This window comes from Anomalospiza imberbis, chromosome 28 (assembly GCF_031753505.1).
Source record: "Anomalospiza imberbis isolate Cuckoo-Finch-1a 21T00152 chromosome 28, ASM3175350v1, whole genome shotgun sequence".
NCBI lineage: Eukaryota > Metazoa > Chordata > Aves > Passeriformes > Viduidae > Anomalospiza > Anomalospiza imberbis.
The window spans coordinates 1,946,772-1,969,125 of record NC_089708.1 but is presented as its reverse complement, the minus strand read 5'-3'; the positions used below and the strand labels follow the sequence as shown (position 1 = coordinate 1,969,125).

The window sequence follows — 22,354 nt, the reverse complement described above, 5'->3', positions numbered from 1 at the left end:
GCTCCTCCCACACACACAGGGACCACGCCGGGCTTTTAAAATACCATTTATTACAATGGAGCCTTCCAGGCTAAAATCCCAAGCCGAGGGCTCGGGGTTGGTTTCTGGTGTGGCAGATTGAGGGAGTGGGTTTGGGTTTGGGTTGTTTTTTTTTTTGTTGTTGTTTTTTGCTTTAAGTTTCTGTCTAAACAAAACTGAAGAGTTAAGAACAGGGAGGAGAGGACTCCGATCCTCTCTGTGCCCTGAATTAGGACAGACCCCACTCGTAGGGGAAATCCTGCAGTGGTGCCTGGAGGCATTTGGGGACCAGGGTCCCCTGCCCTGTGCCTGACCCTGCTGTGAGTCCAAGGGGGTGGCAGGACCCCCACAGTGGCTCCAGGTGGTGAGATGCCATCAGACACCCAAACCACATCCCAGAGCTTCTGGTTCCAAATCAAAATAGAAGCAGGATGTGTTTCTTCTTCGTCGTCTTCTTCCTCATGCTGATGATGTTCCAAAACCAATTTCCAACAAAAATTCCGAAATGAAACCACAGCACAGCCCTCGTGCTCCTGTAAACGTGAGTTTCTCCTGCTGCTCGGGCTCTGCCAGTCCTGCCGCGGGGAGAGCAGGGCTGAGCCCCTCCCCAGCGACTGCCCCGCGGCCACCTCCGCCTGCTGCGGGGCTAGTGCCGCCCCACGCCTGGCGCTGGGGCAGGGCATCCCACCCTTCCTCCTCCTCCTTCTCCTCCCAGGGACGCTGGAGCCAGGGCAAGGACGGGGCTTTCAAACCACAGCCGAGGAGGAGGAGGAGGAGGATGAAGAGGAGGCTGTGGCTGCCGACGATGAAGGAGAGGAAGAAGGGGAGGAGGAGGCGTTCCAGAAGAGCCACCGCCTCTTGGGCTGCCGTTTGAGGTGGAGGTAGTCTTCCTTCTCCCGCTCCTTCTTCGCCCGCTGGTAGTGATCCTCCTCCTTCAGGTACCACACCGGCGGCCAGCGGTGCTTCTCGAAGTACTCCTGGTTCTCTGCGGGCACACGGGGCGGTGAGGGCGGTGCCAGGACCGCAGGGACCCCCCCTGTCACATCCCCCTGGCTGCCACTCACCTCCTGACATGGCCTTCATGTCCCGGGGGAACTTGCGGCACACGTTGTTGTAGTTGGTGCAGATGTGGTGCAGGCACCAGTCGGCGAGCTGGTAGGCGCAGTGGAACTGGGAAAAGGTGGGACACCAGCTCAGGGCCACCAGGAACGGGCCAGCACCAGGGATTCACCTCAATTCTCCATGGACATCCAAGGCCAGACCTGGTTATCCAGCTCCTGGAGCTGCCCGACCTCTCTGTGTGCCACCTGGAGCACCCCCAGCCCTGCCAGACCCCTCTGTGTGTCACCTGGAGCACCCCCACCCCCATCAGACCCCTCTGTGTGTCACCCCCAGCCCTGCCAGACCCCTCTGTGTTTCACCCCCAGCCCTGCCAGACCCCTCTGTGTGTCACCTGGAGCACCCCCAGCCCTGCCAGACCTCTCTGTGTGTCACCTGGAGCACCCCCAGCCCTGCCAGACCTCTCTGTGTGTCACCTGGAGCACCCTCAGCCCCATCAGACCCCTCTGTGTGTCATCTCCTGCCCTGCTAGACCCCTCTGTGTGTCACCTGGAGCACCCTCAGCCCCATCAGACCCCTCTGTGTGTCACCCCCAGCCCTGCCAGACCCCTCTGTGTGTCACCTGGAGCACCCCCAGCCCTGCCAGACCCCTCTGTGTGTCACCCCCAGCCCTGCTAGACCCCTCTGTGTGTCACCCCCAGCCCTGCCAGACCCCTCTGTGTGTCACCTGGAGCACCCTCAGCCCCATCAGACCCCTCTGTGTGTCACCCCCAGCCCTGCCAGACCCCTCTGTGTGTCACCTCCTGCCCTGCCAGACTCCTCAGTGTGCCACCTGGAGCACCCCCAGCCCTGCCAGACCTCTCTGTGTGTCACCTGGAGCACCCTCAGCCCCATCAGACCTCTCTGTGTGTCACCCCCAGCCCTGCCAGACCCCTCTGTGTGTCACCTGGAGCACCCTCAGCCCCATCAGACCCCTCTGTGTGTCACCTCCTGCCCTGCCAGACCTCTCTGTGTACCACCTGGAGCACCCCCAGCCCTGCCAGCACAGGCTCCTGTCCTACCTGAGCCAGCTCCAGGAACACGAGCACGTCCCCATCGATGTCCACCATCATCTGCGCCGCCTCCATCAGGCCGGTGACCGTGTACTGCTCTGCACAGGGGGACACAGGGGGTCAGGGGGTGGCTGGGACGGGGTGACAGTCACCCTGCCGTGCTGCAGCCACCTGGACTCACCTGTGAGAGCCACCAGGTGCGGCAGGCAGAGGCGGTTGGCGAGGATGATGAGCTTCATGTCGTCCAGGTCGGGGCTGGAGCTGAACTGCCCCGTGTACAGGTACTCCAGCACCGCCCGCATGCAGCTCTTGCTGGTGTGAGGAAGTGCCACCTGCCGGGCGCACACGTTGTCACCTCCTGGCCGTCCCCACCCGTGCCACCCTCCCAGGGAGCTCTCCTCACCTCGTTGGTGGAGCTCTCCACGAAGGGGCCGCCGAACATCGCGGCCATCCAGTCGCAGCTGGAGATGAGCAGGGGCTTGTGGGCACTGATAGCACCGTCATCCAGCACGAAGGTGACATCTGGGGACAAGCACAGCGGTGCTGCTGGGACCGGCCCTGTCACCTGGGGCTCAGCCACAAAACCCCTCACCCCGGGGAAAGCAGAGGGAAGGGGATAGAGCCTGGCATATCCTGTATTTTTCCCTAAAAGATCTCTCATTTTTATCCAGCATTCGCTGCCAGCTCAGAGGAGCTCGGGGAAGAGCCTCAGCAGTGCTCTGCCTATTCCAAAGGGTTTTCCCCTTGGAAATTCCAAGGGGAAAACCTGGGAAAAAAATGTCACACCTAAACTTGAGTCCTTGGAGAGCTGGGAAGGAGGCTGGGGATCTCCTGCCTCGCTCTCCACAGCTTCTCCCAGGGGTGTGCAAGGGCCACCACACATCTGTCCCTGACAGGGACTGCCTGACCATATTAGGATCCTTCTCCATGAAACAAATGCAGCCAGAGGGAGGCTGGGACATTCACGTCCCCCTGGGATGTCACCTCGTGCTGGTGGCTCGTGGTGCTCGCTGGAAAGCTGGGGAAATCCTTCTAAGGGCACTTGCTCCTCATAAATCAGGATGACCCTGTGAAAATCCAGTCTGGGAGAGAAGGAAGTCACCTTTGCAACACTTTCCTAAATAAACAGAGCTGCCGGGCCAGCTGGGGAGCAGGAAATCCTGTGGAAGGGCTTCATACTCACTTTCTCAGGGAAAAAAAAGGCGACAAAAATCCCCAAACAGCAAAGTGTGACCAAAAACCCTGGGGGAGGTACGGCCGCCCCCTCACACACGGAGCATAGCAGGAGCTCCGAGCCCCCACCCACCCTGTGAGCCCCCAGAAAGGACCAGGCTGCTGCTCCCGGAGCCGTACCCGAGAAAGTCCCCTTGGCCAGGCATTCCTTCACCCGGTTTGTCCTCCGGACGTGGAAGGCTTTGGTGATCTCCTGGTTCATGAACGCCTCGTTGTTGAGGATGTTGGCCACCATCATGCGCAGGTCGAACACCTCCAGCAGCTCGGCAATGTGAGCGATGTGCATGAGGTCCCGCTCGTTCTCGTCCAGCTCGCCCGTGTACAGGTACTTCAGCACGGCCCGGAAAGGACCCGGCTGGATGGACGCGTCCATCTTCACCACCACCATCAGCTTGGACTTGTAGGTCAGCGGGTCCTCGGCCATCTCCTCCTGGATGCTGGTGAAGGCCCGGCTCCACGAGGAGAGGTTCCGGCCCCGCCGCAGCCCGCGCTCGCCGTTCTCGTAGCGGTTGCCCCGCAGGATCCCGTCACTGGTGGAGGCTCTAAGGCACGGTTTGCGCTGGCCGGGTCCGGCCTCCTCGGCGCTCTCGCAGATGTCGAAGCTGGCGGCCCTCAGGAGGAAATCCCGCCCGTGGTGCCTCTCCTCCTGGTGCAGCATCCGCTCGGCGGCCGCGGTGACGGCCGCCCCGAAGCCGTGCCCCGCGGTGCTCTGCTGGTCCTCCTCGCTCAGGTCCATGAGGAACAGGTCATAGAACTTGGAGGAGGAGGTGGAGAGGTAGATCTTGTGTGCGTAGATTTTGATCTTCTCTTGCAGCACCAGGATGACGTCCGCGCACAGGGGGTCCTCCAGAAGGTGGGCTGGACGCTCCTCGTTGTTGGAAGGGGGGTCTGGGACGATGATGATGGGAGGAGGGGGCTTGGGGGGCAGGAAGGGGGCTTGGAGCAGGGGCCGCTGCACGTTGCGCAGGTGGGACTTCCAGAACTGCAGGTGGCGGCGGGAGATGAGGGCGGCACGGATGGCATTGTCAAAGACGTCCTTGACACCGAACTGGGCCACCACGCTCGTCTCGTAATAAGGGATCCCCAGCTCCTTGGCGACCTCCCTGCCTTTCTCCGGGGGAAGGATCTCGTTAGGTTTAATTGGCCTGAAAGAGACGGGAGATAATTAATGAAGAGACCTCTTGAGATAAGGAGGGCAGGCAGGGACGTCTCCAGGGCACGAGGGTCTCACCTGGCCAAGGGTCGCCGTGCCCGGTTGACGGCCTCCAGGTCGGCGTAGCGCAGGTCGAGCTGGCAGCCCACCAGGATGACGGGGGCGCGGGGGCAGAAGTGTTTGATCTCCGGGTACCACATGGTCTTCACATGGTGCAGGGAGTTGGGGTTGGCGATGGAGAAGCACAAAACCACAACGTCGGACCTGTGAGGGGACAAGGGAGGGGTCAAGGTCCGGTTTGGGGACTCCCTCCCTGCCCAGGGTAGCGCCGGGCTCTGCCTCTCCCTACCTGCCATAGGCAAAGCGCCTGTCCTTGTGGTGGTCACCAAAGGTGTCCCAGAGGCGCAAGGACACACTGACATCGTCTACCACATCCCGGGAGCGCTCCAGCACCTGCGGGAACAGAAACCATCCAGCTCCTTAGAGCCTGAGCCTCACAACAACAACAGCAGGGCTGTCCCCACCGCGGGGAGTCAGTCACAACCCCCCTGCGAGCAGGACGCGGCTCCACCTCCTCGGGATTCCCACGGGGTGTCCATGAGCCCCCCCAGCATCCTGGGCAGCCCTCACCTCCTGGCAGACGCGGTACTGGTCGATGGCCCACACCGTGGGCACGTGGGTGGCGAGGAGCTGGTACTGGGTCAAGGTGGCGTTGCAGGCACGGGCACAGATGAGCCGGGTCTTGCCCACCGCGTTGTCCCCGACCACGACGCACTTGATGGTTTCTACGTTTGGCCTCTCATAATCCATGTCAGAATCCATTAATTGGGACCTGCCAGGGGGAGGAGGGCTCAGCAAACACAGCCAGGACCAGCCAGGGGGTGTCTCCAGGGCACCACAGGGGCACAAAGCAGGAGGATGCTGACACACCCTGGCAGCCCGGGGAAGCTCTGCAGCAGCTGCCCAGCCCTTCCCAGCTCGCTGTGCCCGCCAGTCCCCTTTAAAATTTCATGTTCTGGTGGCAGTGTGGCTGCTGTGCCACGTCAGACACATGGCCTGCGTTGGATTGTGCCCTCCTCCCTCCCAGCTCTCCGGCTCATGCTTGTTCATGTGAGATGAGGCTTTTTTTTTTCCCTCTCCCTTCCTCCTCTTCCTTTTCTCCATCTCCAGCATTTGCAAGAGAAGCTTCCAGAGCCGCCTGACCGAGTGCACACGCGGGCACTGCCAGGCTCTGCTGCCTGGCAGGGGACACCGACCCGCTCCCCTTTTCCCACCCCATTCCCATTCCCCATTTGCTCCCAGCGAAGAGCAGCAAGAAGAAACTCCTTAAGTTTCCCAGAGGCTCAGCAGCCACGGGGACTGGGAGAGCTCCCAGGAGCAGGTGTGACCCCAACACTCCCGAGAGCACTCCTGGTGCTGTGGGTGCTGCAAAGCCGATGAGCATCACCCAGGTGTGCCCAGGTGTGTCACCCATTCCCTGCTCAAAGCCAGAGCCTAAATCAGCCAGAATTAACTCATCACAGCATGAATCTGAGGGTTTATGTGGTTTCCAGCGGAAAAAGCACTGAGGGGATTGAGGGATAGCAATGAGGACCAAAAAAACCCCACATCCCAATTTCTCTGAACTTCCCAAGGCCACAGATTTCTTCCCCCTTGGGATAGCAAGGAGGACAAAAAACCCCACATCCCAGTTTCTCTGAACTTCCCAAGGCCACGGATCTCTTCCCCCTCGTTGCTCCCTCCTGGCAGCGGCCTCCCGAGCTGCTATAATAAACCACCAGCGCAGTGAGCGAAAATACCCGGTAACGATGGCAACCGAGCCCTGCACGTGGGACCACAGCTCCCCAAACCGGCAGCCTGGCAAGGACTTCCCAATGTTAGCACCTCCCCCCGTGCGCAGGCTCCCTGGGCACACCTGGATCCACGGGGAGCCACGAGCCCCGTGGGCAGCTGGAGGCAAAGGCAGGTGGCACAAATCCTGGTCACTTCGAGTGCCAGCGCTTCCACACCAGGCTGGTCCCGAGGCAAAAGTTCTCTGAGTAGCTGTCACCGCATTCCACACCCCCTCCATCCTTTGGGATGCGGGGAATTCATCCCAAAGGGGATGAAAACCAGGAGCAGCAGCAGGGCAGGTGGGCTCGTTCCCCATTAGCCCCTCAAAATCCATTTCCTTCCCCCTCTGCTGCCATCCCCTGTCCCCTGCTCCTCCCAGGGATCAGCTCGGCTCTGTAGGACCAGGAGATCTCCGGGGTGGGGGGTATGAGTGCTAGGGGAGCTTTGCTGTGGTTATTTTTAGGCCCAGCCGTGCTCCCGAGGCAGCCGAGCTCGTTGGGATGGAGGAGGAAGGCACAGGAATGACAACTGCAGTTGGCACTGGGGATGTTTGTCCCTCGTGGGGAGCTCAGCCCACCCCCAGCCGAGCCAGCTCGGAAAGTCTGGTGCCTCATGGGAATTAAGAGCTAAATCCTTGTGGGATCAGTGCCTGCCGTGAGAAGGGGAAGAGGGGGACAGCAGCAGAGACAAAAAGGGGGTTCTCAACAAAAAGCAGAACCTCACTGGGGAGCTCTGTTAGCCCCAGTGGAGGAGGGGGAGGTCACAGCCCCTCACCCATGACACCACCCCAAGAGGGGATGAACCTTTTCAAGCCCCCTCCTCACCTTCCCCACCATCACTTTTCTCCTGGGAACAGCTCCAAAACCCACCGGAGAGTAAAAATAACCCGAGATGCTGAGAGATTGGAGTTCCCCCTGACGGAAAAGCTCTTCCCAGAGGAGCAGGGCTGCTCCAGCCAGCAGCCCCCCAGCCCTGCTCTCCCTGCCCGCTGCAGCCCCCCACCCAAACCACGGGCACCCAATTCACACCCACACCCCCCCCAAGGAGAACCCCAAAATTGCTCCTTCCAGGCTCCCAGCCCGCGGTTGCCACGGCAACTGCACCATCACCCCGGGAGCTGTCGCTTAGCAACTCCCAGGCTCCAAATCCTCCATCCCGCACCTCGCCAGGAGACGAGAAACCCCAAACCGGGGCGAAACCGCCCCGAAACGGCAGCGATGCCCAAAAATAACAGGGCGCTCGGGGCAGCCGCGGGGTGCGGGAGGAACGGGGCCCGGGCGGCTCGGCGGAAGCAGCCGGGGCTGTGGAGGCCGCGGCGGGAGGCGGTGCGGGAGAAACGGGGCCCCGAGCGGGGCTGCAGCACGGCCGGGGCCGGGGGATGCGGCGGGAGGGGGACACCGGGATCGGGGGTGCAGGGCATCGCAGAGGGCTCGGGGAGCACCGGGAGAAGGTGCGGGAGTTTGGGGAGGGAGCGGGGAGCAGCCGGATTGGGGGTGCGGGGAATTGCGAGGGGTCCCGGGGGTGCTCGGAGCATCCGGATCGGGGATGCGGGGCATCGCAGAGGGTTGCGGGCATCGCAAGGGGGGCTCAGGGGTGTTCCGAGGACCCGAGCCGGGGCTGTGGGGCATTGCAAAGGGGACAGGAAGCACCGGGAGAGGGTGCGGGGCATGGAGAGGAGGTCGGGGAGGACCCAGGCCAGGGGTGCGGGGCTTCACGAGGAGGTTGGGGGTGCTCGCAGCACCAGATCGGGGGTGCGGGACATGGCAAGGAGACTGGGGAGGACCTAGGCCGGGGATGGGGGGCACCGCAAGGAGTCTCAGGAGAGCTCGGAGCACCTGGATCGGGGCTGCGGGGCATCGCGAGGAGCTTGGGGGTGCTCGGAGCACCTGGATCGGGGCTGCGGGGCATCGCGAGGAGCTTGGGGGTGCTCGGAGCACCTGGATCGGGGCTGCGGGGCATCGCGAGGCGGACGGGAAGCATCGGGAGGGGGTGCGGGACACGGCGAGGGGACTGGGGAACACCGGGAAGCGGCGTGAGGCATGGCGAGGGGGCGAGAGGGGGCTCGAGCCACCCGGATCGGGGGGTGCGGGGCACGGCGAAGGGGCCGGGCCCTCGCTGTCCCCTGTCCGGCAGCCGGGCAGGATGCGCGGAGGCGGAGCGGGACGCGGGGCGGAAGCGCGGGGGGGTCCCCCGGTACTTACACCAACACAGACGAAGCGGCGGCTCCCAGGGGCCGGGGCCGGGCTCGCCCCTCCGGACATGGCCACGGCGCGGCTTGGCTGGGCACGGCTGGGCGCCGCGCTGCGCGGCTCAGGGCCGGGGCCGCGGGGGCCCATGGCGGCACCTCGGCCGCCCCGATCTCCGCATCCGCGGCCCGCTGCGCTGCGCGGAGCCCTGCGCGGATCGCGGCCCTGCGCGCTGCGCCGAGCGGTGCGCGCTGCCCTGCGCGCTGCAGTCGCGGCCGCCCCGCCTTTCATTCACAAAAAACAAGCGGCCCCGGCCGAGCCCCGCCCCGAGCCCCCCCCCCGCTGCCGCGCATTGGCTCAGAGAGACACGGGGGGGGCTCCCGGGGTTGGGGGGGGTACGGGCATCCTGCCGCACATGGGGACCCTCGGCATGTCCCCGGCAGGAGACTCCGTTGTGGCCCCGAGTCCCGCCGTGGGACCCCGATCCTGCCCCTAAACCTCCCTCGCGGGGGGTTTTGTCATGTCCCCCTAAATCCGCTTTGAGACCCCATCATGTCCTCTAACCTTCCCTTGCAGGGGGCTCCGTCATGCCCCCACAATTCTGCCTTCGGACCCCCATCGTGTCCCTAATTGCAGGGGATTCCTCTGTGCCCCCCCAATCCTGCCTTCCATGCGACCCCATCCTGGCCCTAAAACCCTCTCATACAGGAAGCTCCGTCCTGGCCCCCAGTCCTGCACTCCATGGATCCCTGTCCTCCGTCTGCATGAGAGCCCTACCCTGCCCTCCATCCTCTGTGACATCCATAGGGGGGATGACACCCTCCTCCCCCCTAAATCTCACCTCCATCCTTCCTCTGCATCCGATCCCGCCCGTGCCCCCCAGTCCTGATCTGGGGAAGGGGTGCACCCTCTCCTGCATCCCTCTGAGATCTTTCCCTCTACCCAAATTTCAGGGAGGTGCCAGCTCCCAGCTGGGCCACGTGCGGTGCTGCTAGTGGAGGAGACCCCTCACAAGCCCCACGGCACCCCCAAACCTTCGCAGGGCTTCTCGTGGAGGGGAGCGAAACCGCTCCATCCCTCCGTGCCCTCCAAGCACAGGCCACACGCTGAGATCCTGCCTTTTTACCCTTCTCTACATGGCTTATTGCAGCCCTTTCCTCACCCCTAGGGCACCTCCCCAAAATCTGAACCCTGAGGGCACAAAAAAACTCCGAGTCATCTTTGCAGCGCGGCTGCCGGGATGGCGCCGGGCACCGCCGGCCGCGCTGCTCTGACCCCGTATATCCGCATCATGTGATGCTCGCCATCCCTTCCCGAGGCGTTCAGCCGCCTTCCCTGCCCATCCCCGCCGCGGAGCCGCGCTAAGCTCGGCCCCTTGCACGGCCTGATCCCGTCCCGCTCGGAGCAGGCCCGTGCCGAGGCTGAGCCTGCTGCAGCGCCGCAGCGAGCGGCGCAAAGCCCGGCGCAGCCCCCCCAGCCCGGCCGCCGGCCCCCGCCTCACCGAACTCGCAGCACGGGGATCTGTCTCTCCATAGCAGAAGGAGATGGAGCCGCTAATTTGGGGAGGGGAAAGCCCTTTTGGGTTTTGAGCCGGCAAGAGGCAGCTCCCGGCGCTGCCTCGGTGCCCGCGCCGGGACCGGGAGGCGGCGGCGGAGCGGTGGAATCGCTGCCCCGGGAGCTGCGAGCAGCCGAGCCGCAGAGCCTGGAGCTTTCTGCTTCTTGGAGTGGGTCACGGGGAAGGAACACGTAAAAGTTGTTTGCCAGCCGCATGATTTGGCTTATTTGCTCTCTTGTAGCAGGTGCTTAATTGTGGCAGAAAGGCTTCCCGGCAGCTTTCTGGGCAGCCAAATTCCCGCCTGCCCCTCTCGCAGCCAGGCAAAACAAAAGCACGATTGTCACCCGCAGGCGGAACGCTCCGGCTGCGGAGCTCGCACGGGCCTCCTTCCCGGGAGAAAAGGTTTCCCGGGAGGAGAGAGCCGGCGGATGGAGGCACCCAGGTGGGCACGGGCCAGGGGAGAGGGGTCGGGAGCAGCTGTGGAGCATGGGTGCTGCTCGCAGCCCCTCTCCTCCGAGGGAGGAGGAACACAAGTCTCAGCTGACTGTTCCCCAGCGAGCCCACGCTGTGTCACGGCTTGGCACGGCATGGAATGGCACGGCATGGAATAGCACAGCATGGCACAGCTGTCCATGGCACGGCACAGCTGCCCAGTGCCATCCCCCTCCCTCAGCACCACGATCTCCGGCAGGGCTCTGATTAAAAGGCCTTTTGCTTCCTGCTCCCATCTCTCCGGTTTAAGCCCTTTGAACCTGTCCCCAAGGAATCCCGTCTGTCCAGCTCCATGATCCTGACTCCACACCCAAGGCTGAGCTCTGGGGGTCACACCAAGCCCCCTCTTCACCCCACAGCATCCTCCTCCCTCCATCTCCCACTCCCCAGCCCAGAATGAAGAAGCCCTCAGGAGATCCAAGATATGAGCAGACATTGCTCCAGCCCCAGTAAAATTTATGACTCTCCAGTTTAGAGCTGGGGCGTTTCCACCCCTCCCAGGTGCTGCCAGGACCCTGCCCAGCCTCACTGGGGACAGGATGCAGCAATCCAAACCCAAACCCATTTTCCTCATGCTCCTTGGATGCACTGCAACCACGACAGCTTTCCTGGCTCTGCCCCCTACCTTGCCCCCCAAATCCAGCATCATTCACCTTGCAAAGGGCTGAAAGGCTGGCACAGACCAAGGCCATGCATCCCTCACTGGAAAAAGCGGATTAAGGAGAGGGAGACACCCCAAAAATCCAGGGCAGCCCTGGACCACACATTCCCAAAGCCCTTGGGACCCTGCCTTTGCCTTCCTCTGCTGGTTTCTACCTCATCCACGGGAAATGGAGGTGTTGCTGTGGTGTGGGGTGGGATGGGAGCAAAGAGCAAAGTCCCTGGAGAAAGTGACCGGTGGAAAAGTGCCAGGAGCAGGGGCGGGAGGAGGCAGCAGGAGATACTTACAGGCTGTGAGCCATGGCTGTCATCTTCCCGGCGGGGCTGCCCTTCCCTGGGCTTTCCATCGCTTTGTCTTGGCAGGCTCTGCAAGAAGAGGGCACAGGGATCTGTGAGATCACCCCAAACACACACTCACATCCTAAAGCCGCCCCCTCCCCACTCGGTGTCACCTCCCGACCCTGGGGACAGAAAGATTTTGGGAAGTTGAGTTCTGGACTGGCCAAGCAGTGTCCTGCTGTGGGGACAGAGCTGTCCCTTGTATCCTCATTGTCCCCATGTCTCGCTGCCAGCTCTGCCCTCCTCATGCCACCCTACGAATCAGCCAAAACAAATCAATCCATGGAACACACACAGACCTGTCCCCTGCTCTGGAGGTTCCACAGCGACAACCTCCCCTCAGCCCCAGCGAGGCTCTCCCAGCTCAAACCCCCTCTCCAAACACCTCACCCTCGGGCTAAGAGCCTTCCCTGTGGATCTGAGCTCCCCAGGCAGTGCCTGGCTCCTGGGGTGGCCAGCAGGCCACCGAGTCCCCTGGCATGGTGGCTTTGGCCAAGGCTCCGGAGCGAGGCAGGGCAAGGGGCTGTCCCTCCTTCCCCGTCGCTGCATTCTGCACACGTCAAGAGCAGAGTCCAGCCTGGGATTTGCTCCCGGCAAAGCCAGCAGAGTGCTGGCTCCTGGCAGGGAGTGAGATCCAGGCACCCACCATGGTGCTGGATGCATCCATGGATTCACCATGAAGAGCAGCAAGGGTCACCCCTCTGTTTTGCTTCTCTAAAATCCCAAATGCTGCAGTTTTGCTTCCTGGATGAGGCTACAAGAGAGGTCTCCTTGCTCAGGACAGCTGCTCCAAGCACCCCATGGGCCCCCCAGGCCCATCAGCAGCCAGGGAGGGAGGTGGCAGGTCCAAAAAAATGGCATTTACAGGCTCAGTATCCAACTGGAGCCGGGAGAAATCTTCAACCAGAACTTTGCAAAAATGGCAAAACCCAACCTTGATGGGGGAACAGTGGGGGGAAAAGGACACATTGGGATGTGCCACCACGCTGGTGGGGAGCAGAGCCTGGGAAACAGCTGGTACCAGAAGGAAAGGTCTAAAACAAGCAAAAAATAGCATTTTTGCACCTTCCATCCCCTGCCCTGCCAAAGCAGCAGGGGCTGTCTGAGAGCCAGGAATTTGGGGGGGGCTCTGGAAATTCCTTGCATGCAGGAATGCTCTGCCCCAGCTGGATCCCATGTCCCAGCCCTGGAATCGGCCACCTGACACGGCCCAGGTGACAGCTCACCCTGCCATCGATACGGCTGCAGAACTCCAGGGAGTCATCACTCGGCTTATAAATATTTAAACCCAGAAGGAGCCGTGTACTCCTGTAAAACGCAGCTCCTTCCACAAGCCCAGATCCCTTCGCCCCAGCGCTGAGCTAATGAACATTTGGGGCTCTCAAGACGCATCTTCTGCAGCTAAAAACCAGGTCAGGGCCAAATTCAAGGTCTCGATCCATCCGTGCAGGATTGCTGCACCCTCCAGCTGGGATATGTTGTATTTACCAGCCCGAGGGGTGCAGAAAGAGCTGCTGGGACGGGATCACAGCCGAGGTTGTGCTTCCAGCTGCTTGTTCCTGACACCCCAGGCAGGTTTTAGGGGGCACAGCCGGCCCCACACCCTGGGAAAGGCTGCAGCTGCAGCCTGGAGCACTGACAGGCTCCCGCCGGCTGCTCCAGGCAGGATTCACAGTTTCATACAGCATTAAGAGCTGCTGACGCCTCGTGAAAAAACTGTGAAAAGCTTCTATTTTGGGGAAAGTTCCTCTTATAACGGTGCATCCTGTGGCTTCTCTGTTTCCCTTTTTCTCCTGGTTTCTCTTGCTACGGAGAGCAGTGCAGAAAATAGGCGGATAATGTTGCCAACCAGCCTGGGCTCTTCGTCAGAAAAGGAAAATAACCCTCCAAGCCACCCCCAGCCTAGGAATTCATTCTCATGCCGCACCTGGGTGGGGGCCTGGGGCGAGAAAGGAGAAAATGGGACCCTCCTAGGACTTGTTTCTGGGCACGGGGAGTGGTGGGGCTTGGTGGGGGGTTGGATATTTCCTGATGAGGGGAAAATGCTGGTATTGCTTGGTTTAGACCTTTCCCTCTGGTGTCAGATCTTTCCTGGACTCTCCTCCCTCATCTGCTCCCAGCCAGTGTGGTGGTACCCATCGTGCCATCTCCCACTATTCCCCCATTAAAAAATAAAAGGGATTAAAACATCAAAGAACCAGGAGTCTGTCTCCAAGCAACTGTCTCCAAGTAGGGATGGAGAGCAGAGAAGGAGAAGCTGAGTGAGGAGAAAACTTCTGGAACTCCCAGCGGGGAGAAGGAGGGAGGGAACAGCAGGAAAAGAAGGACATGGTGACAGCACTGGGAGCAGGCAGGAGCCCCGGGGCAGAAGGATCTCCCTCTGACATCATCCAAGCCCTGGCTTGTGAAACAGCTCCCGGGTCCCCAGAGGCACTTCCTACCCCAAGGGCGAGGGAAGGGGCAGCAGCGCAGGGCATGCAGGCCGGGAGGTGACCCAGCGCTCGGTGGCTGCGAGGCCGTGCTGATGAGCTGCCAGGAGCCACCAACAGCCCTGGGTGGCTGCATGGCTGTGCTCATGGTCTGCCAGGAGCCACCAACAGCCCTGGGTGGCTGCATGGCTGTGCTCATGGTCGGCCAGGAGCCACCAACAGCCCTGGGTGGCTGCGTGGCCGTGCTCATGGTCTGCCAGGAGCCACCAACAGCTCTGAGTGGCTGCATGGCCGTGCTCAGGGTCTGCCAGGAGCCACCAACAGCCCTGGGTGGCTGCATGGCCGTGCTGATGAGCTGCCAGGAGCCACCAACAGCTCTGAGTGGCTGCATGGCCGTGCTCAGGGTCTGCCAGGAGCCACCAACAGCCCTGGGTGGCTGCATGGCCGTGCTGATGAGCTGCCAGGAGCCACCAACAGCCCTGGGTGGCTGTGTGGCTGTGCTCATGGTCTGCCAGGAGCCACCAACAGCCCTGGGTTGCTGCATGGCCGTGCTGATGAGCTGCCAGGAGCCACCAACAGCCCTGGGTGGCTATGTGGCCGTGCTCATGGTCTGCCAGGAGCCACCAACAGCTCTGAGTGGCTGTGTGGCCGTGCTCATGGTCTGCCAGGAGCCACCAACAGCCCAGACTGCCTGCATGGCCGTGCTCATGGTCTGCCAGGAGCCACCAACAGCTCTGAGTGGCTGCATGGCCGTGCTCATGGTCTGCCAGGAGCCACCAACAGCCCAGACTGCCTGCATGGCCGTGCTCATGGTCTGCCAGGAGCCACCGACAGCCCTGGGTGGCTGCATGGCCGTGCTCATGGTCTGCCAGGAGCCACCAACAGCTCTGAGTGGCTGCATGGCCGTGCTCATGGTCTGCCAGGAGCCACCAACAGCTCTGAGTGGCTGCATGGCCGTGCTCATGGTCTGCCAGGAGCCACCAACAGCCCAGACTGCCTGCATGGCCGTGCTCATGGTCTGCCAGGAGCCACCGACAGCCCTGGGTGGCTGTGTGGCTGTGCTCATGGTCTGCCAGGAGCCACCAACAGCTCTGAGTGGCTGCATGGCCGTGCTCATGGTCTGCCAGGAGCCACCAACAGCTCTGAGTGGCTGCATGGCCGTGCTCATGGTCTGCCAGGAGCCACCAACAGCCCTGGGTGGCTGTGTGGCCGTGCTCATGGTCTGCCAGGAGCCACCAACAGCCCTGGGTGGCTGTGTGGCCGTGCTCATGGTCTGCCAGGAGCCACCGACAGCCGCGACCAAAGCAGCGAGCAGCGCACGGGGAGCGCCGCCGGCTTTATCTGCGGCTTTATCTCCCCTTACCGTGGGAGAGCGGGGCCAAATTCCGCGCTGGAAAACTCTTTGCCCGCACATCTCGGTGTCTCCTTACACGTGGCTCTGCCTGAGCAGCCTCTTCTCTGCCCCGAGGGCCACCAAGGCTCCCCACAGGCCCCACACCCCAATTCTCGACAGCTCCAAGGGCTCGCGAGGGAAGGAGGAGCTGTGAATGCCGCCCGCTCCCCGCTCCGGAGGGGCTGCATCGCCCCTGGGCACCGGGAAAAGCCTCGGGGACGCTTGGAGCTGTTCCTAGGGCAGCATCCAGCCCTTCTCCGGCACGATTCCCCCATTTCCCAACTCGCAGAGCCTCTGCATTCCCCCACAAATTCCCGGCGGAGAAACCTTCACCCCTCCATGCCCCATCGGCGCTCCCTGGGGAAATGGGGGCTGATTTGCTCCGGGCGTGGTTACCTGAGCGCAGCGGCCCTGCTCTGTCCCGCGGCTCTTCCCTCCGCTCCAGCAGCCGCCTCCTCTTTCCAGGTGCAAACTAGCCTGGACAGGCAGCACCCATTTTTATACGCTCGCCCATGTGATCTAAACAAATGCCCTAGGGATGAGTTTTTGCACTGACACAACTCAAGGGGCTGGGACTAAAAACCTGTTGGACCACAATCCCAGCTCAACGGACAGGAATTTTCCACTCAGGCCGGCTCTGGGTGCGCCGGCACGCGCCGGGGCCCGTGTCTCCCTGCTCCCCCCCAAAAAAATCCCATTTCCCTGCAGTTCCGAAGTCTTTCAGACTCGTTCCTAAATGTTTCCTCTACTACAGCTGGAGAAAACGACCCATGGGATGGTTCCACGATGGAGAAAGGGATGGAGGGGAAGTGTGAAAGAATATGTTTGAGGCACTGATTGCATCTAAATTCTGCAAAGCTTTTATTTTTCTCATGATCTGTGGGAAAAAACAAACAAACAAACAAAACAAACAAAAAAAAACCCAACACAGCAGAAGATGCCAGCCAGGGTGAGAAATGGGGAGAATCCTTTGCTCCTGGAAAAGGAAACTCCCTGCAGCCTTGAGGCCTGGGAATAGCACTTCTGCACAGGCTGGAAGGTGATTTTAGGAGCTGCCCAGCCTGGGGGTCCTGCTCTGGGATGCTCCTCAGGGATGCAGGGAAGGAAGGCAGGTCCCAGGTGAGTCCGAGTGACCAGAAGTGCCCGGGATGGGAACTGGAAAAGAGACGGTGAGCTCTGAATGGGTGAGTCAATGGGAACCGAGGCACCGGGGAAATGGCCACGGGCCACGGAAAGGAGGCACGGGCGTGACTCAGTGGGATCGAGCGGTGACTCCGTGGGAAAGGAGGGAGGCGATGGGATTAAGGGCAGCGCCACGGGATAATGGGCAGCGCCACGGGATTATGGGGCAGGAGGAGCCTCTTGAACGCGCTCCTCTCGGGCTGCTCCCCTCGCTGGAGAGCGCTGGCAGCGGGAGCCGCTGGAGCTGATCCCGATGGATTTGATAAGAGCAGGAACGTGCAGCTCGGCACACACGGGGCCAGCGCAGCGCTTGCCTCACCTCCACCCCGAGGTGCCGCGGGGCGCCCAGCGGGGCTCTCTCGCACCTCCAGGATGCTCTGGCCTCACTGCGGGCACAGCCCCGAGCTCCAGCCTGGGTTAGGCAGGGAACTCGGGGGATTTTTCCGCCTAATTTGGTGGGAGGCACTAAAAGGCGCCTGTTTTGCAGGGTCACAGAGCAAGGGAAACGTTCCCCGCCCGCAGCAAGGGCGGGTTTGCAGCCGCGTCTTGGAGCATCTGCAAATGGTCCTAATCTTGCCCAAATTGCTTCCAAATGATCACCCTGGGGGGGATCTCAGTCCTCGCTGGCTCCAGGCTCAGCCCTGGGGCTCTGCCAGAGCCGGCTGGGCACAGGCTCAGCCCTGCCCTGAGACTGGAGATACTGGTGCTGGAAAGAGGGGCACTGGCAGGTGGAAAAGGGGGGCCTGGCTGGCTGTGTTTGGGACCCCAGGCTGTTTTCTGTCGCTTTGCAGCTTAGGTTTTTTGGGGGTGTAAAGGCAGCGGCTCTGTGATCCTGCCACTGTGAGGAACTGTAAACAGGGGAGATTTTGGGGTCCCCTTCAGAGCCAGGGGGCCAAGGGGCTGCGAAAAAACGCCTGGGCAGGGGAGAGGCTGGAAAGTGTTCTGGAAAAGATGCTCACGCTGAAGGGTTCCCCCCAAACATGGGAAGTGCCCTCACCTCCTTCCAGCCCCAAACTGGTTTTGGGGGATTGTGAGGGGGCTCAGGGCTTCCCAGGAAAGCACCACCGCTGGGACTCAGCTGTGAGCTCGTTAAAGCTCTACCAGCCCCTGCTGCAAACGTTAAGCCCATTTAGGGAAGGGTTAAGCAGGTTCAGAGCGATTTGGGGGCCTATTGATGAAAAGGTTAATCTGGTATAAGTGCATCAACGTGGGGGATTTGAACCAATTTAACTGTTCCAGCTCCAGGTTTTCCCTGGAGGATTTAGGGAAGCGTCAAGCCTGTTGTGCTCCCCTCCATCCCAGGCTGCGGAGAGCCTTGGGAAGAGGGAGAGAACAAACCAGGGACTGAAGGGAAGAGCCTCGTGGAGGCTGAATGTGGAACGCTGCTGCTTATAGCCCACCCCTGCCCAGCCGGCCGGGATTCCACGCGGGTCCCGGTGCCCAGCTGGCACAGGGGAGCAGCAGGGTGGGCAGTGGAGCCCTCCCAGTCCATCCCAGCTCGTGGGACCAGGCTGAGCCCGAGCTGAGTCAGAGCAGAGGATGCTCCTTCCTCATCCCGGCTCCTCATTATCCCGCTGCCCCAGGGCTTTCCCACGAGCCTCATCCAGCCGGGCCGTGGCACCTGGAAGAGGTGTTTGTTTATTTTTTGCTGTCATCCCTGAAGGGCTGTAATCACAATTAGAGCATCCACGAGGCACGGGGCAGAGATTCATCTCCTTTCCAAGGCCGCGGTGCCCAGGAGAGTGGGAGGGAAAGAGGGAAAAGGTGGAAATGATTCCATCCCGATCCCTGCGCCCACACAGCATCCCCGGGGAGCGCGGCGAGGTTGGCAGAGGTCACACCTGAGGGTTTCTCAATGCTTTCCCTGCAAGCTGAGGTCGCTTGTCGGTGTTGCAGCAATTCCCGGTGGCTTTTCCCGTCTCCAGGAGCCGGGAGTGGGGAATGCTTAATGCAGGAATTCGAGCCGGGCAGTTACGGAGGGGCTCAGCGCTGTGGGAACGGAGGGATGGGAACGGGATTGGATCGGGCAGCACTCGCAGAGGAGCAGGCTGGGCTGGGCTGTGCCAGCACCGCTGGGGTCGGGGAGCTGCCAGGCTGCGGAGCCGCTGCCGGAGGAGAAGCGGCTCCCGCACCGCTCTGCGCTGCCTTGTGACTGCGAAATGAATGTGCTTAATATAGGCCAAGTGAAAACATTCTGCCCAAAATAGAAGCCCTTCCCCAGAAAGCGCCGCAGCTCCGGCAGGAGCAGTCACAAGGTGCCTGCCGTGGCACGGGGGGCTGTGCCAGGTGTGCCTGTGCGGCGCTGCACATCCCGGCTGTCCCCAAGGTCACCTCCCCCGGGCTGCAGCTCCCCCCGACCCTCCCCGAACGTGCCAGAGGAGTTCAGGGATGGGGCAGCCGCTCCCGGGGCTGGGGTTGGGGTTGGGATTGTGATGGGTTGGGGGCCGCATCCCCAAATCCTGTGATCCCACGGGTGCTGCAGGGGATGGGATTGGGATAATTCCTGCTCGCGCTGCTGCTGGACCTGAGCTTTGGGATGGAAAGGGGGCGGCTCTGGGGGTTGCTGCCGGGCTCGGGGGGCTCGCTCAGCTGTGTGCTTTTCCCGGGAAAATATCGGATATCCCTCTTCTCCTGATGGCTGCTGGAATACCCAGCTGAGTCAGAGGAGTGCGGGTGGTGCCACGGGAGGGTTTGGGGGTCGCTCTGGCAGCTCCTCCTGCTGGGATCCGTGCAGGAGCCGAGGTGCTGCCGGCTCCAAAGGCAAAGAGCATCGTGGATCCCTTCCCTGATCCCACAGAGATTCCTGCTCAGAGGGCGCTGTGGGTCCAACCCCCCTTTTCGGAGCTCTGACCTGTCCCCTGCGGTCACTCGTGACCTTCCCAGCCACAAGGTTTAATCCAGCTCGACCAGGCACAGCTGCCGGCCAGGAAAATGGGCCAGGAGGGGGTGAGAGTTCAGCGCTGGAGCTTTGGCAGGTATAAAGGGAAAAGCCAGAAATCCTTCCCTCTTAATCTCAGGCTGCACCAGGGATCTGCATTCGGTGTCTAAAGCTCTGCTGTTCCAGCCTGCGGCTCACAGGAGGGGTTTGGGGAGGTAAATTCAACCCCCTCCCTCCAGATTTTGCCCCAGCATCTTATAAACGCTGGAGAAACTAAAAATTCCAGGCTCAGCCCTTTAACACACGGCTCAGCTTTTTATGCTGTGGGGTCTTTAACCCCTGCCCCCAGCGTGGCTCTAGCCAGACCCAGGGGAACTCCCGAGCCCAATAAATCTGTCACATCCCTGAAATCCACTTAAAAATTCCCCAAGGAGCAGAGCCAGCCCCGCAAATCGCTTCAGCTGCAAATTTATGGCGTGGCCTGGGCCAAGTGGGGTTTTTGATTCACAAAGCTCTTGCCCAGGGGCTTGGCCAGGACAAGGTGAAGGCGACCTTGGGGTTGTCGGCTTGGAGCAGGGACGGAGTTCGTGGCCGGGAAAGGAGGGAAATGTGAGGACAACCCATGGAGAAGGGAGATAAGAGGCACAACGAGGCCAGGGCACAGCTGGAGCTGCCGAGCGAGGAGAGAGGATGTGGGTTTTGTTTCCTTTTCTGATTTCTGCGGAATTAAAGGGCTGGAAAATGGGCTTCCTGCAAGGCCAAAATTGAGGGAATTCCCCCGGTCACCGAGTGCTTGGCTTCATGCTGCCTTGCTGCTTGGTATCAGCAGTGTAAATACATTTTTTTAGTGATTTTTCAGCCTGTGGGTGTTGATATTTTGGAGTTGCTCAGGTGATTTGCTCAGTGTACTCTGGGGCATGGAGGTGCCTCCTGGGAATATTTGGATTTCTTCCCGAATGAGAAGAAAACGCTGGATTATTGAGGGAAGAGCTGGGCTGGGCTGATGCTTGTGGGTCTTGTTGGTAGCCCAAGGAGCATTTTTATTGCTCAGAAATACTTCTGCTGGTGAAAAGCAGAATAAATCCTTGTTTTCCAGAGCTTTGGCTCGCCAGTGAGGAAGGCCTTGAGATTTAATGGCTTCAGTGGTGACTTAAAATTTTTGTCCACCCTGAAATCAGAAGCAAAAAAAAAAAACCAAACACCCATGGGACTGGGGACATCAGAGTGTGGTGTCACCTCCCTGTCCCTGCAGGCCATTCACGCCTGGGGACAGCTGAGGCCACAACAAAATGGGATGGGAGCAAGCAGAAAATTCCAAGAAAATGGCAAAATGTCCTTTTTTTATGCAGCAGGGAGAGCAGAAAGGCCGAGGTGGGCGCTGGTTTATCAGGATTTCACATCAACAGGAAGCCAGCTCTGGGGGAAGTTCCAAACAATGCTTTCCTGGGAAGTAAAAACAAGGTTTTAATGAACTTTTTAAGTGAAACTCTGCTCGGGAAGTGACGGTTCCGCATTAAATAAACAAAGAGCTGGAGGCTTTGCACATGTGGGGGAGCTCTGAGAGCTCCTCACTCTCAGCTGATGGTCATGGGGAGCCTCGAAAATTTTCTGTTTTTGCCTCAGCTGGATCTTAAAGCTCCCTTGAAGAATATTGTGGCCCCTTGGCAGCGATGGGAGAGCGCCTGGGTGGGATGTGCTGGGAGTTTTCGCCTCCTCTGCCCCTTCCTTTCCCTCTCAAACCCCATTTGTGGCCCCATGGCTCAGCCCAGGTTGAACTTGGCTCCCAGCTCGGCTGATTTGGCTTTCACAGGTGCTTTGTTGCTGTTAAAACAAGCCCCAGACTTCTCCCTCCCTCCCTCCCCTGCCTTTTATTAAGAGCTTTTTAATCTCTGATATTAACAGGAAAATAATTTCCTCACCTCCCTTAGTTTTGTCAGCTCTGAGAGACTTTTGAGCAGCTTTTGGAGGTGTTTGCTGGGGATACAAATGCAAAATATATTTATTTTTGTATCTCTATTTAAATATCTGCTCCCAAATGAATTGATGTTGGGACTGCAGTAATTTCATTCCATCAGTTCCCTCATTTGATTAATTAAGTTAATCTTGTGCTGATTACTTTGAAAGCTGTATTCTATTTCCAGAATATTGGGAAATATCCCTCATGAAAGCTGGGAGAGCTGAGGACTTTTAACCAGGTTTTCAAAGGTGTTTTTAGCCAAAATAAATGAAAATTTTGAAGCGCAGGGTGGCATCTCTTTGTTTCCCATCCCACCCTGGAATGAGGGGGGAATTCCTGGACTTCCCTCGGCTCTGAACCTCACGCGAGGACGGTGCCAGAGGCTTCCCGGCTGGAAAAACGAGATTCCTGCAGTCCCGCAGGGCTTAGTCAGGACAGGGAACCTGGGAACACCCCGGGGTGGCCGGGACAGGAGCCCGGCTCGGGTGGGATGGTCGGGAAAGCTGACCTGGAACAGAGACTGGACAGAGCTAAAGAATAAAGCAGGGATTTATTAAAAGGATCTCCTCCATGGATCCACCTTGGGCAGCACCAGAGCCCAGCCAGGGCTGCACCCAAAATGAACCAAAATGGTCCCAAAATGCACGAGCGGTCACGGGGACTGTCACTTTTATAAGTTTTGGTCCATTTGCACGTTGGAGTTCATTGTCCAATTCCGGCTTTAGGCGATGGAGTCTGTGAAAAACGCTTGGTTTGAGAATTGAAAAAAGTTTAATAATAATAAAATGGTTATAAAAACAGTAATACAATTAGAGTAAGAAAAATTTAGAGTTAGGACAATTACAAGACAATAAAAAGCAAAGAATTTCGGACGTCCGGATGTTTTTGGGCTCTGAGCTGCCAAAAACACGCCTTGTGAACAAAGGAATAACCCT

The 22,354-nt window shown here is 60.1% G+C and overlaps 2 protein-coding genes across 4 annotated transcripts in view; one reads left to right on the top strand and one right to left on the bottom strand.

Annotated features, from left to right (window-relative positions):
* The window catches only part of BIN3 (bridging integrator 3), a 190,761-nt gene that overhangs the window by 20,270 nt on the left and 148,137 nt on the right, over nt 1–22,354 (top strand). The window lies entirely within an intron of this gene.
* RHOBTB2 (Rho related BTB domain containing 2) lies at nt 31–11,623 on the bottom strand. 3 transcript variants are annotated; one of them, XM_068174544.1, is made up of 11 exons: nt 11,530–11,623; nt 5,146–5,347; nt 4,865–4,968; nt 4,594–4,779; nt 3,483–4,507; nt 2,533–2,651; nt 2,311–2,461; nt 2,139–2,227; nt 1,083–1,188; nt 680–1,003; nt 31–647 (listed from the first exon to the last, which is right to left on the bottom strand). In XM_068174544.1, the coding sequence occupies exons 1-10, from the start codon at nt 11,586–11,588 to the stop codon at nt 765–767; spliced, it is 2,280 nt and encodes a 759-aa protein (XP_068030645.1). In that variant the 5' UTR covers nt 11,589–11,623; the 3' UTR covers nt 31–647; nt 680–764. The 3 variants fall into 3 exon arrangements, with proteins under 3 accessions (XP_068030645.1, XP_068030644.1, XP_068030643.1); XM_068174543.1 differs by lacking the exon at nt 11,530–11,623 and adding an exon at nt 10,036–10,189; XM_068174542.1 differs by lacking the exon at nt 11,530–11,623 and adding an exon at nt 8,550–8,741.

Excerpts from the sequence above, each read along its gene's own strand:
- RHOBTB2 (XM_068174544.1), bottom strand. The coding sequence starts at position 11,588 with ATGGAAAGCCCAGGGAAGGGCAGCCCCGCCGGGAAGATGACAGCCATG. Across the intron at positions 2,652-3,482 it reads GGCCAAGGGGACTTTCTCGG|ATGTCACCTTCGTGCTGGAT; the intron begins GTACGGCTCCGG and ends GCTTGTCCCCAG. Across the intron at positions 1,189-2,138 it reads TGTTCCTGGAGCTGGCTCAG|TTCCACTGCGCCTACCAGCT; the intron begins GTAGGACAGGAG and ends ACCTTTTCCCAG.